Source organism: Sceloporus undulatus, chromosome 2 (genome assembly GCF_019175285.1).
Source record: "Sceloporus undulatus isolate JIND9_A2432 ecotype Alabama chromosome 2, SceUnd_v1.1, whole genome shotgun sequence".
In the NCBI taxonomy this organism is placed as follows: Eukaryota; Metazoa; Chordata; class Lepidosauria; order Squamata; family Phrynosomatidae; genus Sceloporus; species Sceloporus undulatus.
In genome coordinates, this window is record NC_056523.1 from 132966287 (window position 1) to 132981271 (window position 14985).

Here is a 14985-nt window from a genome sequence, read left to right on the forward strand (position 1 = left end):
AAACCAGTATGTGGGTGCATGCAGGCCTATTCCCAACTATGTTCCTGCCTCTAACAGGCTCCAAACAAACCATTCTAAAGATATGTTAGGAGTACCTTTGGTTCTAGACACTGGATCCAGAACCCCCCGAATCCTCTATATCACTAGGTTGGCATAACTATTTTCTCTATTAGTGAGAGAAGAAATTTTATTATTGTTTTTGGAAAGGAAGCTGCTAATTAACAATTAGTAAAAATCCCCTCCACAAAGCAAAACTCTGTCCTCCAGCATCTGTCCTAGAAGTTTGTGTTCTGGCAGAACTTCAGATGCCATGGTGGTGCTGTGGTCCGTATCACCACTATGACAGGTTAGGATTGATAAAAGCAGGGACTACAGATAAAATGTAGCTTTGAATAAAACATCCAGCACTCTGTAGGTAAAGTGCTGGAATAAAGAGCTGACTTAAAGACAGTAAAGCTTTTGGAGCAAGATGTTCTACAGCAGTGTTTCCCAAACTTATCCCATCCTTAATCCTGATGGCACGAAAGGCTTTCAAATTGTTGACTGATCCTGTTGTTAACTGCCATTAACTCATCATTAAAGCGGCATTGTATGAATGCAAATTTTCATTAATACAAAATGCTGGCCAATGTTGCTTCAATGATGGGTTAATGCTAGGTTAATGTTGGGATTGGTGCAACTTCATCAGAAAGTCTTTAGCACCATTGCGGTCATTTGCACTTCCCGGATGGGATAAGCATGAATGAGGTGTAAAAGTCCTTCCTGCAACTGCATGGGAAGGATGGGACAGTGACAAGACAGGGACGAGATGTTTCTTGTGTGATCATCTCCAGTGCAGTGTCATTAGTGGAGATAAATTTTTAAAATTATGCAGAAAATGGTAAGGAAAAGTAAAGGGGGATATGATTATGATGTAGCTTTTTGTATAGTTCATCTTGGAAACAACAAACTGAGTTGGGATCAACAAAAATCTGTGAACTTACATGTAGCCAATGAGATTTAAGATCCCCCTGCTTTAGAACAGCAGACTATGATATTTCAAATCCTCTCCACTTGCAGTACAGTTGTCCCTTCATATTCGCTAGGGTTAGGGGCAGAAGACCCCCTTGAATATGAAAAAACCGCAAATAACAAAACACTATGTTTTTACTGAGAGGACACCTCTCTAGGTATCTCTGGGTCCTCCAGTGCAACTCTGTGGTTGATGTCTGACAGACACTGACCATAGAACTGCTCTGGAGGAGCTACAAAGGCCTAGTAGAGCATTCTCTCTTTAACTTTTAATTAAAGCTGACCATAGAGTTGCGCTGGAGGACCTAGATATTCCTAGAGAGAACATATTAATCAAATCTGTGAATAATCAAATCTGCAAATATCAAAACCGCAAATATGGAGGGATGACTGTAGTTTTAAGAGCACCATGCCATGTGAGACTATTGTTTGAAAAACTACAAGTTACCCATGCTCAAAGTGTGTAATTGAGCCGTCTTAATTACGCAGACCTGATCTGAATCCTTATCCTTAGAAAAGGAGACAGAATGACAAGATTATTAGGTGTCTTCTAACAGAAAGTTATATGGTGTTACACTGCCCATTGGAGTTGAAGAACAATGTTTTTATTTTTTCAAGGAAAGTGAAAATTTGGCAGATGCAGAAGAAAGATGTGACCAGCTGATCAAAACTAAAATTCAGCTGGAAGCTAAAATCAAGGAGCTGACTGAACGAGCAGAGGACGAAGAGGAGTTGAATGCAGAGCTTACAGCCAAAAAAAGGAAACTTGAGGATGAGTGTTCTGAGCTGAAGAAAGATATTGATGACCTTGAACTAACACTGGCTAAAGTTGAAAAAGAAAAACATGCCACTGAAAACAAGGTAGCCAACTTTATGTTTTCTTGCCTGGCAAGTATATAAATAAAATGCTGCAGACTTCAATTGCAATATAAATCCAGTGTTGCAATGTTGTCATAAAACTTTTCATGTACATGTTACAAACTGTAACTTTTAAAGATCCTAGTTTAATCATTTCTGTCCTGAGGATGTGGTCACAATTTCACATGGACCCAGCATGATCAACAATATTATGCTATCTTCCATAGGTTAAAAACCTAACAGAAGAAATGGCAGTTCTGGATGAAACAATTGTGAAGTTAACCAAGGAAAAGAAAGCCCTCCAAGAGGCCCATCAGCAAGCTCTTGATGACCTGCAAGCTGAAGAAGACAAAGTCAACACACTCACTAAAGCCAAAACAAAGCTGGAACAACAAGTTGATGATGTGAGAAAGTGAATCACAATTTGTGCTGTATTTTATTTTTACTGTAAAACTTTTCAAGTTGCTGTCACTTGTGCTGTACACCTGTTGCGCAAGTGGGATTTGCACATAACTGAGCTGAGGGCTTTCTTGGTAGCATCTACTCTTGCCTTTGGCCAAGGAACGAATATGTTTTGGAGAAACACAAGGATGCCAATATTTTAAGATCCCTGAGTCGGGAGGATCTACTATGGAAGTGAATACCCCACAGAACAATAATGGAGGGGGATTACTAGCATTGATTGTACAGTACGTGAGAACACAGAATAAAGATATATTTTTATGGGTTTTAGCCTCCAAGCTAGAGTAGATATTCCCACTGGAGGGAGTGATGAAAAAGCTTACCTCTGTACTAGTGAATGTGTATTTCTTGCAGGGAGTAGGGGTTCCTACTTTCTGAATATTAAGGTTAACCCAAGGAACAAATGTTATCTGTTCTAGAAATCCATTTGTGAATTTTTGGCTTCAACCGACACTAATATTACACTTGTGTTACAGCTGGAAGGCTCCTTGGAACAGGAAAAGAAAATCCGCATGGATCTTGAAAGAGCCAAGAGGAAATTAGAAGGGGACTTGAAACTTGCTCAGGAATCTTTAATGGATCTAGAAAATGACAAACTGCAGCTAGAAGAAAAATTAAAGAAGTATGGGTTGTTTAAATGAATCTGAATATTAAACTTTGATAAGTGAATTATCTTTTAATTACTACTTCTCTTGTTCATTTACAGGAAAGACTTTGAGTTCAGCCAACTGCAAAGCAAAGTGGATGATGAGCAAAATTTGAGTATCCAGTTACAGAAGAAAATCAAAGAACTTCAGGCATGAATTGTTTACTTCACATGTTTTCATCCCAGCTCATATTTATATGTTAACAATAATGATAAGAATATTTGATGGATAAAAGCTATAATGGTACATGCCTTCCTGGCAGTAAAATAGATTTTTTTCTTAATGATGACATGCAGATAACATATAATAATAGAGCTCCTATGTGGTTATTTGTAGAGTAAGAGTTACTTACATGGGTAACTCCCATGCATGTTTCCTGTCACTATCCCCCAGGACTCATTACATCGCTGAGATAGATCTCCCCATGGCCATTCCATGGCTGGTGGAAAGCAGGTGAGAGAGTGGGGGAGAGGATTGGAGGAACCTCTGGCTAGTCAGATGCAGACCAAGGACATCTTTTGCCACAATCTGCCAGGGTCCTCTGGAGGGCTCAGCAGATGATGCCATTGCACATAGCCAGAGACTTCTCTGATGCTCCTGTTCTGCATCAGCAACAAAATGAGCAGTGAAGGTGGCTGTTGCAGTGATACAGCAAGTTAGGAACAGAGAGGGTTTCGGTAGTTCTGGAGGGAAGAAGAGAATACTAACTTTTTCAATGACCAAAAGCATATAGGCACAAGTTTGAGCTGGAATTACACTTGTATATGTGACTAACAGGATGCTGGCCAATGAGTTTTGTTCTAAATATAAGTTTTTCATCAGATACTTAAATCAAGGCAAGGTAAATCAAACAGACAAAACAACAAACGAAAATAAGATTACAGCAGCCCCACTTTTCAAGTTGTATGCCATCCAATACAGTGAAACAATCATGCCAGTAAAATAATCTCAAATATACATTTTTAAGTGGCTTTCCCATTCACTTCTTTTCTAAATTCTTTTTGTACCCAGCACAAACTCTATGTAATTACTGCTAAATGCCCTCACATATTTGTCCTAATGTAACTTTCTGCCCTTATTTCCTGTTATATTGTTGTCTTTTTTCTTTCAACTCCCTTATCTTCAGCTACCTATAACTCTGTTGCCCCACCTAGTCCTTTTTGCTGCTCTGTTTGAAATATATATATATATATATAGTGTTTTCTTTTATGTCTTTTTACCAAATCTCTATACCAAAACAATAGCCAATTGTATTTCCACACTGTTTCCCAAGCTATCTTGTATTTCTCATAGATTTTAGACTGAAAGCAATTTCTTCCCACTATCATCATCATCATCATCATCATCATCATCATCATCATCATCATCATCCCTGTCTCCTACTCATTTTTTTAACTCCTGAAAATAAGTAGTAACTATAAAATTTGCTCTTCCTTTGTAGGCTCGCATTGAGGAACTGGAAGAGGAGATTGAGGCTGAGAGGGCAAATCGGGCTAGAGCAGAGAAGCAGCGTGCAGACTTGGCACGTGAGCTGGAAGAAATCAGTGAGAGGCTTGAAGAAGCTGGAGGAGCTACCTCTGCCCAGATTGAAATTAATAAAAAGAGAGAGGCAGAATTCCAGAAAATGCGGCGGGATCTAGAGGAATCGGCTCTGCAGCATGAAGCCACTGTAGCAGCTCTGCGCAAGAAACATGCAGACAGCACTGCTGAGCTTGCGGAGCAAATTGATAACTTGCAGCGTGTCAAGCAAAAGTTAGAAAAGGAAAAGAGTGAGTTCAAAATGGAGATTGATGACCTAGCTAGTAACCTGGAGGCAGTTTCCAAATCAAAGGTATTTGAAAACAAACAAATATTTCACAGACTGAAATGCAAATAGGCATTCTCAGTTATACATAGTATAATCTAAACATTTCAAATAAAGTGTTCAAACAACTTATTATCATCACAGGCTAATTTAGAGAAAATGTGCCGTACGCTAGAGGATCAGCTCAGTGAAATAAAGGCCAAGTCTGAGGAAAACCAGAGATCAGTGAATGATTTAACCACAATGAAAGCACGTTTACAGGCTGAGTCAGGTAAGGGAAGTCATGGGGCTAGTTAAAGACCCATTTCAAGATCTTCTTTCCATCATTTGTTAAAAGAGGAAGACTTTGAATATTCATGTTCTCAATATTCTGTGAAATCTCTTTAAAGTATGTTTACCTGCAATACTTTTTATCAGAGATTATTACACATGGCTTTTCAACCAGGTTTTTAACTTTTAAAAAAGCAGGTTTGGCCATATTGCATGCTGCTGCCTCTGATCTGTGTCCTCCAACCACATTCAAGGTATCCCTTTTCATTGATGGAGAAAACCTGTCAATGAACTCTCAGCAGCACTCAGGTGTGAAACATTGCTGCTGGGCCAGTTGCGAGATTGCCAGTCACATGGTGTCAGTGTCCCCTATTCTCCTGCCCCCCCCCCGCTATTCCCAAGCATCCCAATTACTTCCACCATCCTCTTTCTTGTAAACTTTTCTACAGACTATAGAAAAGCAGAGATCTGGAATTGCATAGTTAACAGGAGGGAAATACCAAAAGGCATGCTGGATAGGGCATTAGGCAGGGAGGCAGGGTTAAAGGAGACTCAGCCAGAGAGTGTGATAGCAGCAGCAGGTATCTTAGTTGTGCGATTCCAAAGATGCGCAATATTGTGACTCTGAACGCAGTGTATTTCCATATATTTTCTCCTGATGTGACTGCTGCAAGAATGGGTTTGTGTGGTAAAGCTTTAAAGCCAAAGATTCAAACAGACACAGAATAGAAATTATGGACTATATCACACTACACAGTTATAGTGCTATTATTCCACTTTTAATGTTGTGGCTGCCTCCTGTGGAATCCTGGTATTTCCAGTTTAGGGAAGGGTATTTAGAATTCTCAGCCAGAGGTCTCTTAGGCTTCACTAAACTAAACTACAAAGAACACAATTCCACTGGAGGCAGCCGTAGCAGTTAAAGTGGAATAATAGTGCTATGGCAGTGTAGTGTGGGCTAAAATTCAAGTAAAATCCAGCTGCTTGAGGACTGAGAGATTATAATCTGGTGTTTGAGAGAAGAAGGTATCAAAATTATTGTGAGAGTAGGATTTAGGCCACCAGTTTATCATCTGGCTGAAATAACAGAGAAAGCTGAATGATAATCTTGTTGCTGAAATAACAAGTAAAGCTAAATGATGAATACATGATCCTGGCTTTACACTTCCAAGGTTTAATTTATGCTAGTATTTAACACAATATGTATTGTAAATTCAATGGATCAGCCCTTCCTTGAATATGTGAGTTTATATTAAGGAAGAGAGTTTGTCTGGGAACATAGGCATGTTACAAAAAAGGAGAGCCAGTGTAAATATGTGTGACTTACATTTTTTCAGTTAACACTTCTGGTGCAACTTTCAACTTGGGGACATACCATACATCTCCATAGTGAAACAAAGGAAAAAAATGAAAATGTCTTCACATTTTGATAATATGTATCTTCCCAGGGAGAAGATGCAACATTTCTTAGATATAGGATATATAGGAGATTCTCCCACCCTACATATCGCCCAGTCTCATGTCTTTGAAATTGCACTGAGCACATTCAGAATAAATTGAAATACCACCCTGGAAATATGTCTGGAATTTTGGGCTTTTATATTAGGAAATTTATTTTCAGGAAAGCTTTTGTTCTTGTCCTTTTAGCATAAGAGGAGAATGTATGAAACATAGGATCTTCATTTGATCATAGAATAACAGAACCATAGTGTTGGAAGAGACCACAAGGGCCATCCAGTCCAACCCCCTCCATGCAGGAACACGCATTCAATACACTCCCGACAGATGGCCATCCAGCCTCTGTTTAAAGACCTCTAAGGAAGGAGACTCCACTATACTCCGAGGGAGTGTGTTCCACTGTTGAACAGCTCTTACTGTCAGGAAGTTCCTCCTAATGTTTAGGTGGAATTTCTTTTCCTGTATCTTGTATCCATTGTTCCATGTCCTATTCTCTTGAGCAGCAGAAAACAAGTTTGCTCCATCTTCTATATGTCACCCCTTCAAACACCACTCTCTTGCTTCTCTCTTCATCCTGCTGGATACTTTGTGACTGACCTGGACTGAATTAACTGCCCTTGTATTCTAACCATCTGGTTCCTGGCACATATGCTGACTCGAGCATAGGACAGGTGGGAAGCAATCTGAGACACACTAGAGAGGCAGATCAAATTGGACCATCAGAATATATGTGAAAAGAAAAGTGTTTGGGGAAACAACTCTCATGGACATAAGAATAACAGGATGTTCACTCTGTGATTTACTGTACCTCTATTAGTTATGCCATCACATGTAACATTATATGAACAGCAACAATAATATTTCATACATGCCAAACTCCATAAGGAGAAAATTAAATTCTTAATTTTCTTTGGTCAAAGGTGAACTGGCACGTCAAATTGAGGAGAAGGACAGCATAATATCTCAGCTTTCCAGAAGTAAGCAAGCATTCACCCAACAAATTGAAGAACTGAAGAGGCAGCTAGAGGAAGAGACCAAGGTATTCATAAATGTAGACTACTGAAGATTATTGTTGCCTTATTACAAAGGATTAATCACCACCAGAATTTTTTAAAATACATTTTCAATACTTTGGACATGTTTTGTGAGCTTTTCCTCTTCTAGTATACCATGCACGGAATCCTGTTCTTGATTAGACAAAACCATGCCTAAATCAAGTGACATAAACATGTCATCTGTCAGCAGGCCAGGTCTACAGCCTTTATCCTTCAGTTCTATCCACACCTCTGTAGATATGAAGTACATGGGGTGGAAGGGAATCCGTTTGAACTCAGTGGGAATAATTCACGACTATGGGTGTGTTCCTAATGTGATTATTTCTTCAGCTTTTAATTTCTCTTGCATCTGCTGAATGCCAGCTCACTACTGCATATTCCAACTATTAATGCTGTAGAAAAAGATATTAACTGTGGTAGTAGCTTGCATTGCATAGTCGGATAGCCCACATATTAGAGCAATGAATTTGCTGTTTTATAGACGATGGCCTGTTACAGATGGGCCATATAGTACGCGCGGAGCGTGTACTAGGGTTAGGAAGGGGCGGTGCTTCCGCACCCCCTTAACCCTAGTGTGTGCTCTGCGCGCACAAAATGGCAGTGGCCGTTCCACACGGCTGCCGCCATGACGTCACGACCGCGCCGCCTCTATACGGGGGTGGCGCGGATGTGACGTCGTAGCTCTGCGCCAGGGCGCTTAGTGCGCCCTTAGCGCGGAGCAGGAAGGAGCTCAATTTCGGAGCTCCTTCCTGGTTTGCGCCGCTGGGCACAGCCTTCACACGGCTGCGCCCAGCGGCGCAAAGGAGAAAGGGGCCAAGCGGCCCCTTTCTCCTCCTCCCTGCCATCGCGGGGTGTCCTTGGGGCTTGAAGCCCCAAGGACACCCCTTTCCAGGCTGCAGGGAAGCGGCCTTTTGCTGCTTCCCTGCAGCCCGGAAAGCGGCCTTTTGCTGCTTCCCTGCAGCCCGGAAAGCGGCGGATCGGGGCCTCAGCGGCTGCCGGTCTAACTACTGAGGCCCCGATACACCGGGGAAAGGGGCGGGTGCAGACCGCCCCAAACGGGCGGTCTGTAACCCGCCGACGTAATTTATTCACAGAATGCAAATGCTTAGAATAGGCAGTCAGGAATGGATCAAGTAATGGAATTTGCTTGAGCTGTAGGAAGAATCTATCCTCTGCTTTATACAGATTTTTAGGAATTTATGGAGGTGAGAAAAGGGGAATTTTAACAGCTATTTTGTTCAGTACTTACCAAATGGTGTTGTGTTCATCCTGCTGATGCCTTGCATTCCATTCATTACTGTAGCATATCTTTTAACCTATGGGCAAAATCTGCCAATAGGCCCCTTCCCACTTGCAGTGATTGTGGCCAACAGTTTCCTGAAGCTGGCTGCTGCGTGCACACATTCACACAGCAGCTGGCTTTGGGAGGTGGTTGGCAGCCATGATCATTTGCACAGGGCTGCTGTGTGAATATGCACACAGCAATCCTGTACTTTGGGATGGGAAGAAGGAGTGATTGTGATGCCCACTGCTTCCCGAAGGCAGCTGCTATGTACACATCCACACAGCAGCCAGCTTTGGGAGGTGGTGAGTAGTCATGATCACTTGTTCCCACCCTTCCTCCCAGAAGGTTGTGTTTGGCAGTGTGGGAAACAGATCACACAACCATGCATTGCCAAAGCACTTGTGTGAGAACAAATGTAATAAGAAAAGAATGCCAAACTGGTATTTACTATAATGTTATTCTAATGTAAAGGGGTTGGAAAACAAATAGCTCTCCAGATGTTTTAAACTCCAGTTTTCACCATCCATAGTGAGCCTGGACAATGGTGAAGCATGACACAAAACCTCTGCAGAAGCATAATCTGTTACTGTAGAGAAGTTGTAAAGATTATCCCATGTGAACAGGAGGAGAAGTGTTACCAGCTGGTTTTAGATACAAATAGAAGCATGTTGTACTATTAATTCTTAGGCAAAGAATGCTTTGGCTCATGCCTTGCAATCTGCCCGCCATGATTGTGATTTGCTCCGGGAACAATATGAAGAAGAGCAAGAAGCCAAGAGTGAGCTCCAGAGGGCCCTGTCCAAAGCCAACAGCGAGGTTGCCCAGTGGAGAACCAAATATGAAACAGATGCCATTCAACGCACAGAAGAACTAGAAGAGGCCAAGTAAGTGGTGGGGTAGGAAGTGCCCAGCTTACAGCTATTTTCACACATTTTGTTGTTGTTAACTTCCATCAAGTCAGTTTCGATTTAAGGCAACTCTATGAATGAGACACCTCCAAATCATCCTGTCATCAACAGCCTTGCTCAGGTCTTGCAGACTCAGGGCTGAGGCTTCTTTCTGTAATACAGTCTTCTTCTTTTCCTACTGCTTTCTACCTTCCCAAGCATTATTGTCTTTTCTAGTGAGTCTTTTCTTCTCATGATATGTCCAAAGTATTACAGCCTCACTTAGTCATCCTGGTTTCTAGAGAGAGTTCAGGCTTGCACTGTTCTAGGACCATTTTATTTTTATTTTTAGCAATCCATAATATCTGTATCTTCTCCAGTAATGAGTTGATTTTCTTCTTATCAGCTTTCTTTACTGTCCAGCTTTCCCAACCATACATAGAAATTGGAAATGTGATGGCATAGACTAATAACATTAGTATTCACTGATATAATAATTAATAATTATTATATGTGTAATATCTTTACACATCAGGACCTTTTCTAGTTCCTTCATAGCTGCCCTTCCAAGTCTGAGTCTTCTTCTGATTTCTGGACTGTAGTCTCCATTCTGATTAATGACTGAGCCAAGGTATGGAAAATCTTGAAATATTTCAATATCTTAATAATCTACTTAAAAATTATAAAAATCATCTCTTTCTTCCTTGGCTTTCTTTAGTAATCGTTCCAAGCCTTTATACGTTCTGCTAGTGGTCATTTTCATATCTTAAATTGTTGATGTTCTTCTAATTTTTACACTTCCTTCCTCTGAGTCTAATTCTGCTTTATGTATGATATGTTCAATATACAGATTAAACAGCTAGCCATTTCACTTTCTAAAATTGTAGGTTCATCTTCAAATGGTTCTCCCTTAAATAAATCTGTTGTTTTTTCATACCTTTTATACAGTTCTTCTGTATATATTTTCTGTCAGCTTTAAAATTTCTACTTGGTCATGTAATGTGTTCCCTTGCTCATCATAGAGCATTCTCATCCTTAGTTTAAATTTCCTTTTGGTTTCTCAGGTCTCTTGTTCTGCCTTTTGTAAAAAAAATCATCGTCTGTTTCTCTGTATTGATGATACAGTGGTTCTTGTCCCTGTGCACATGTCACCAAATAGTTGCATTTAGAGTTATGACTCTATTTTTGTCACCTTTAGTTTCCCATCTATCCTGAACTAGCTAAAGAGTGTCATCTGTCATCCATTGAGGCTTCTCTGTCTTTTTGGCTTGGAGTTGCCATAAGTTTTTAAAAAAAATGACTTGGAGGCACATAACAACAAAAATTGTTTTCAGGAATAAACTCTTCTAGAACATGGCCACATAGCCCGAAAAATCCACAAAAAACTACAAAAACTGTTACTATCTTCTTTAAGAAAAAAGCTAGCTCAGCGGCTTCAAGAAGCTGAAGAACAAGTTGAGGCTGTCAATTCCAAGTGTGCTTCCCTGGAGAAAACGAAGCAGAGGTTGCAGTGCGAAGTGGAAGACATGATGGTGGATGTGGAGAGGGCAAATGCCCAAGCAGCTGCTCTAGACAAGAAACAAAGAAATTTTGACAAGGTGTGTATTGACCAGTTCCACTCCTTATATAGGCCACTCGATGACAGGGAGGGTAGAAAACAAACTTCATTCCATTCCAAGCCAGAAAAAGTGAGAGAGATAATGACATTTCACACTCCAAATAGGAATGGCCACTGACTTCTGAACCTTATTCTCACTTGTACCTATCTTTAAAAGCCCATTCTCTAGCCACCTGCAGCCTAGCCCAGATTTGAAGGTTGAAGCCATAATGTACTTCACGTATGGCACTGTTATGTTTTATGTATGTATGTATAAAAGATAACATGACTTATTTATTTCATTTGTATGCTGCCTTTCTCCCAGAAGGGACCCATGGCAGCTGACAGATAAAATGCAGCACCAAAGGAGTGCCATATAGCTGCGGCACCATGGCTATCACACCCTTTCCAGGGTGTGGAAAGGAGCTGCTTTATGCAGCTCCTTTTTATGCCTGGAAAGGCCAGATTACAGCTGTGGTGTGTGGATGCCACATCCCCGATCTGGCTGAAGAAGGGGTGGCTGGAGGCCGCTCCTTCAGGACTGTTTGCACAGCCCCTGAATTACTAAGGGACTCACAGCTGAAAGTGTGGGAAACATGCATTGAAAAGCAGAATATTTAACATGATTTTGGAATATCTGTATGTCCTGTTTTAGGATCTTTGGTCTGTAATGGTTATTTTGTACATTTATTAGAATATTACACCTTTCTTTCATCGTGGAACTCAAGAAAACTGATATAGTGTTCCTGAATGGTTTCCCAGTATCTAAATGAGAGATATCTTGGGAATCCTACCTAAGCCTCTTTGAGCAAAGCAGCTGCATTGTGCTATGAGACATGAAAATCTTGAAAACACTGTGATCGAGGGATATTATGCCTTCATCTTCTGTTGTAAACATAAAAGTGCCTAGAACCTGGAGGAAAGGAAAAACAGACTGTTTCTGGGAGGGGCATGGCCATTATGTGTGTGTTGGTGATGGCCATTATGTGTGGTTTTATCAGACAGAGGTGTCCCCCATTTTGTTCTGTTTATTGTTATGCCTCTCACAGAGAAAACTAGGGAGCAGAGAAGCAACACATAAAGCTTCCCTGAATGATATCCAGAAATGTTGCTAAGAGCATGAGGTCAGATATGCTACTTAGGGGTTATTCCCACTTATCAGATAATTCGGGTGCCTGCTCCAAATTGATGAATCGGTTCATCTGTGAGCTGGTTCAAACTATGTTTGCCCCAATTCTTCACTTCAGAGCAGGCCCTGAGGAAGGCAGCCTGCTTTCTCCGTCCTCGGCCTACCTTCCACCACCCCTACCTCCAAATCCCAGCCTCAAGTGCTCCAGCCCCACTAAGGCTGGGGGCAGAGAAGGCAGGCCAAGGATGGAGAAAGCAGGCTGAGATCTGGAGGTGGGGGCAGCGGAAGGCAGGCCGAGGACGGAGAAGTCTGGGGGCAGACAAGGAAGGCTGAGGATGGAGAAGGCAGGCCATGGGCAGAGAGGCCGGGGCAGATACGAATCCACCTGGTTCCCACTTGGGCTGAATCAATTTATTTCTAAATAAATCGATTCAGCCCAAAAGACCAGCAAAAAAAACCAAAACAAAACAAAACAGTGTCTTTTTGATGTGTGTTAAATGGGTCAAAAGCATAGCCCTCCCTTTCCAAATCGCTTCAGCGATTCGGATTAAGTGAGAACCATGCTTGTATAAACCAGATCGTACCGAATCACGATCTGGTTTAAACAATAGTGGGAACAAGGCATCAGAATATTTTGCCTTTGTCTTTTTTTAAGCAAAGAAAATAAATATGCAAATAAACATTGTTTGCATATAATACAAACAGTAATTAACTTTATGTTTAGGCTAGGGTGCTATCTCCAAGATACTATGTACTTGCCATTATTTCAAAACCAATAATAGTAATAATAATAATCTGAAATCCAAATCACTTCTGGTCCCAAGCATTTTGGCAAAGGGAGACTCAACCTGTATATGCAGATAAGTAGTAGGAAACATTATTTATGTCGGTAAACTAACTCAAATACATGGGATATTAAGATTTTGGCAGAATGGAAGACCAAGTATGAAGAGAGCCAGTCAGAGCTGGAAGCTGCCTTAAAGGAGTCACGCTCCTTGGGTACTGAACTCTTCAAAATGAAGAACGCCTATGAGGAAACATTAGACCAGCTGGAAACGATCAAGCGAGAAAACAAGAATTTACAGCGTAAGTGTCCTACTTGGCCTCCTTTCCATTTGTTGATGTTTTGACTGCAGCAAAAGCAAGGAGTCCAGAAGTAAACAAAACGTGATAACTTTTCTCTGTTTCTTTAGCCAATGACATGACAAACAAAAATCCTCCAGCACAGCACTTCCATGCCATGAAAAGTTTTTCCAGCTTAACAGCTACCCACCTTGACTTTACTTTGTATGTGCCAAAATTTAAAAAAAAACAACAGTATTTTATGTTCATTGGATTTGTTCCTGATTATGTCTGTGCTTGTTATGGGTTACATGCTATGTTTGGGTGTGTTTGGTATGTTTCATGCAAAACATGCTTTATTAACAGGACTTGTGAGGAAGAACAGATCTTTCCCAAGCTCACAGAACAAGGCATCAATCTAAGCTTTGGTTATGCCTGTTTGTTTGCAATGGATTGTTGCGTGTGTATATATGATACTGGCTGGAGTAATTCCAGAAGCATTCCACTCTTCTGGAACCCATTTTTCCAGCTATTTATGTGGATGTTTTTAATGTTTCCAGAGGAAATAGCTGATCTTACAGAACAAATTGCTCAAAACGGCAAATATATTCATGAACTTGAGAAGGCCAAGAAGCAGGTAGAAGTGGAGAAATCTGACATGCAGATGGCTCTAGAGGAAGCAGAGGTAAGATGTTAAGAAGGGCTGGGAAAGGAAATATAAATAACCATTAATTATGTGTTTTCATGGGTCTTTTGTGAGGGAAGTAGTGGAGATGCTCATGTACACTGGGGCTGACTACAAAGAACACAGTATCCAATTGGGCCAGACCCTTTGCTTTGCGGATGGGCTGAACAGCATAGTAGGTCTATGCTATGTAGTCCCATCACCTTAGCTGAAGCAAAAGATCAATGTGAGTATGCAATTCTCCTTTCTCAAATCATGGCTACTCTTCTTTAGCAAATCCTACCATGATTTTTCACTTTCCTGTTAACACATTATCAGGTGTTTATCAAAGTAACTTCTACTTTCTCATAAGATCAGAAAAAAACAAGAACTATTGGTTTCTTCAAACCAAACATTAATGCATTCATTCATTATCCAATGTTTTTTCAATAGGCAGCTCTTGAACATGAGGAGGCCAAAATTCTTCGCATTCAGCTGGAGTTGACTCAGGTGAAATCTGAGATTGACAGAAAGATTGCTGAGAAAGATGAAGAAATTGATCAGCTGAAGAGGAACCACATAAGAACAGTGGAAACAATGCAAACTGCTTTAGATTCAGAAATTCGGAGCAGGAATGAGGCCATACGCATTAAGAAGAAGATGGAGGGGGATTTGAATGAAATGGAAATCCAGCTCAGCCATGCCAACCGCCTGGCTGCAGAGACACAGAAACACCTCAGGAATGTCCAAGGACAGCTCAAAGTATTTACTCATCAATCAGTCCTTTATATGAATG

At 40.9% G+C, this 14985-nt stretch overlaps 1 protein-coding gene and 1 long non-coding RNA gene across 4 annotated transcripts in view; one reads left to right on the plus strand and one right to left on the minus strand.

Moving 5' to 3' along the window:
* LOC121921425 (myosin-3) overlaps positions 1-14985 on the plus strand; it is a 40746-nt gene that overhangs the window by 22263 nt on the left and 3498 nt on the right. For all 3 annotated transcript variants that reach the window (XM_042449515.1, XM_042449517.1, XM_042449516.1), the window contains 12 exons: positions 1630-1872; positions 2097-2273; positions 2808-2953; positions 3038-3128; positions 4420-4809; positions 4927-5053; positions 7431-7549; positions 9538-9734; positions 11152-11335; positions 13384-13549; positions 14086-14210; positions 14643-14951. In XM_042449515.1, the coding sequence (XP_042305449.1) occupies positions 1630-1872; positions 2097-2273; positions 2808-2953; positions 3038-3128; positions 4420-4809; positions 4927-5053; positions 7431-7549; positions 9538-9734; positions 11152-11335; positions 13384-13549; positions 14086-14210; positions 14643-14951 (2274 nt within the window). The remainder of the gene's footprint in view (positions 1-1629; positions 1873-2096; positions 2274-2807; positions 2954-3037; positions 3129-4419; positions 4810-4926; positions 5054-7430; positions 7550-9537; positions 9735-11151; positions 11336-13383; positions 13550-14085; positions 14211-14642; positions 14952-14985) is intronic.
* LOC121921440 overlaps positions 1-14985 on the minus strand; it is a 60564-nt gene that overhangs the window by 19326 nt on the left and 26253 nt on the right. The window lies entirely within an intron of this gene.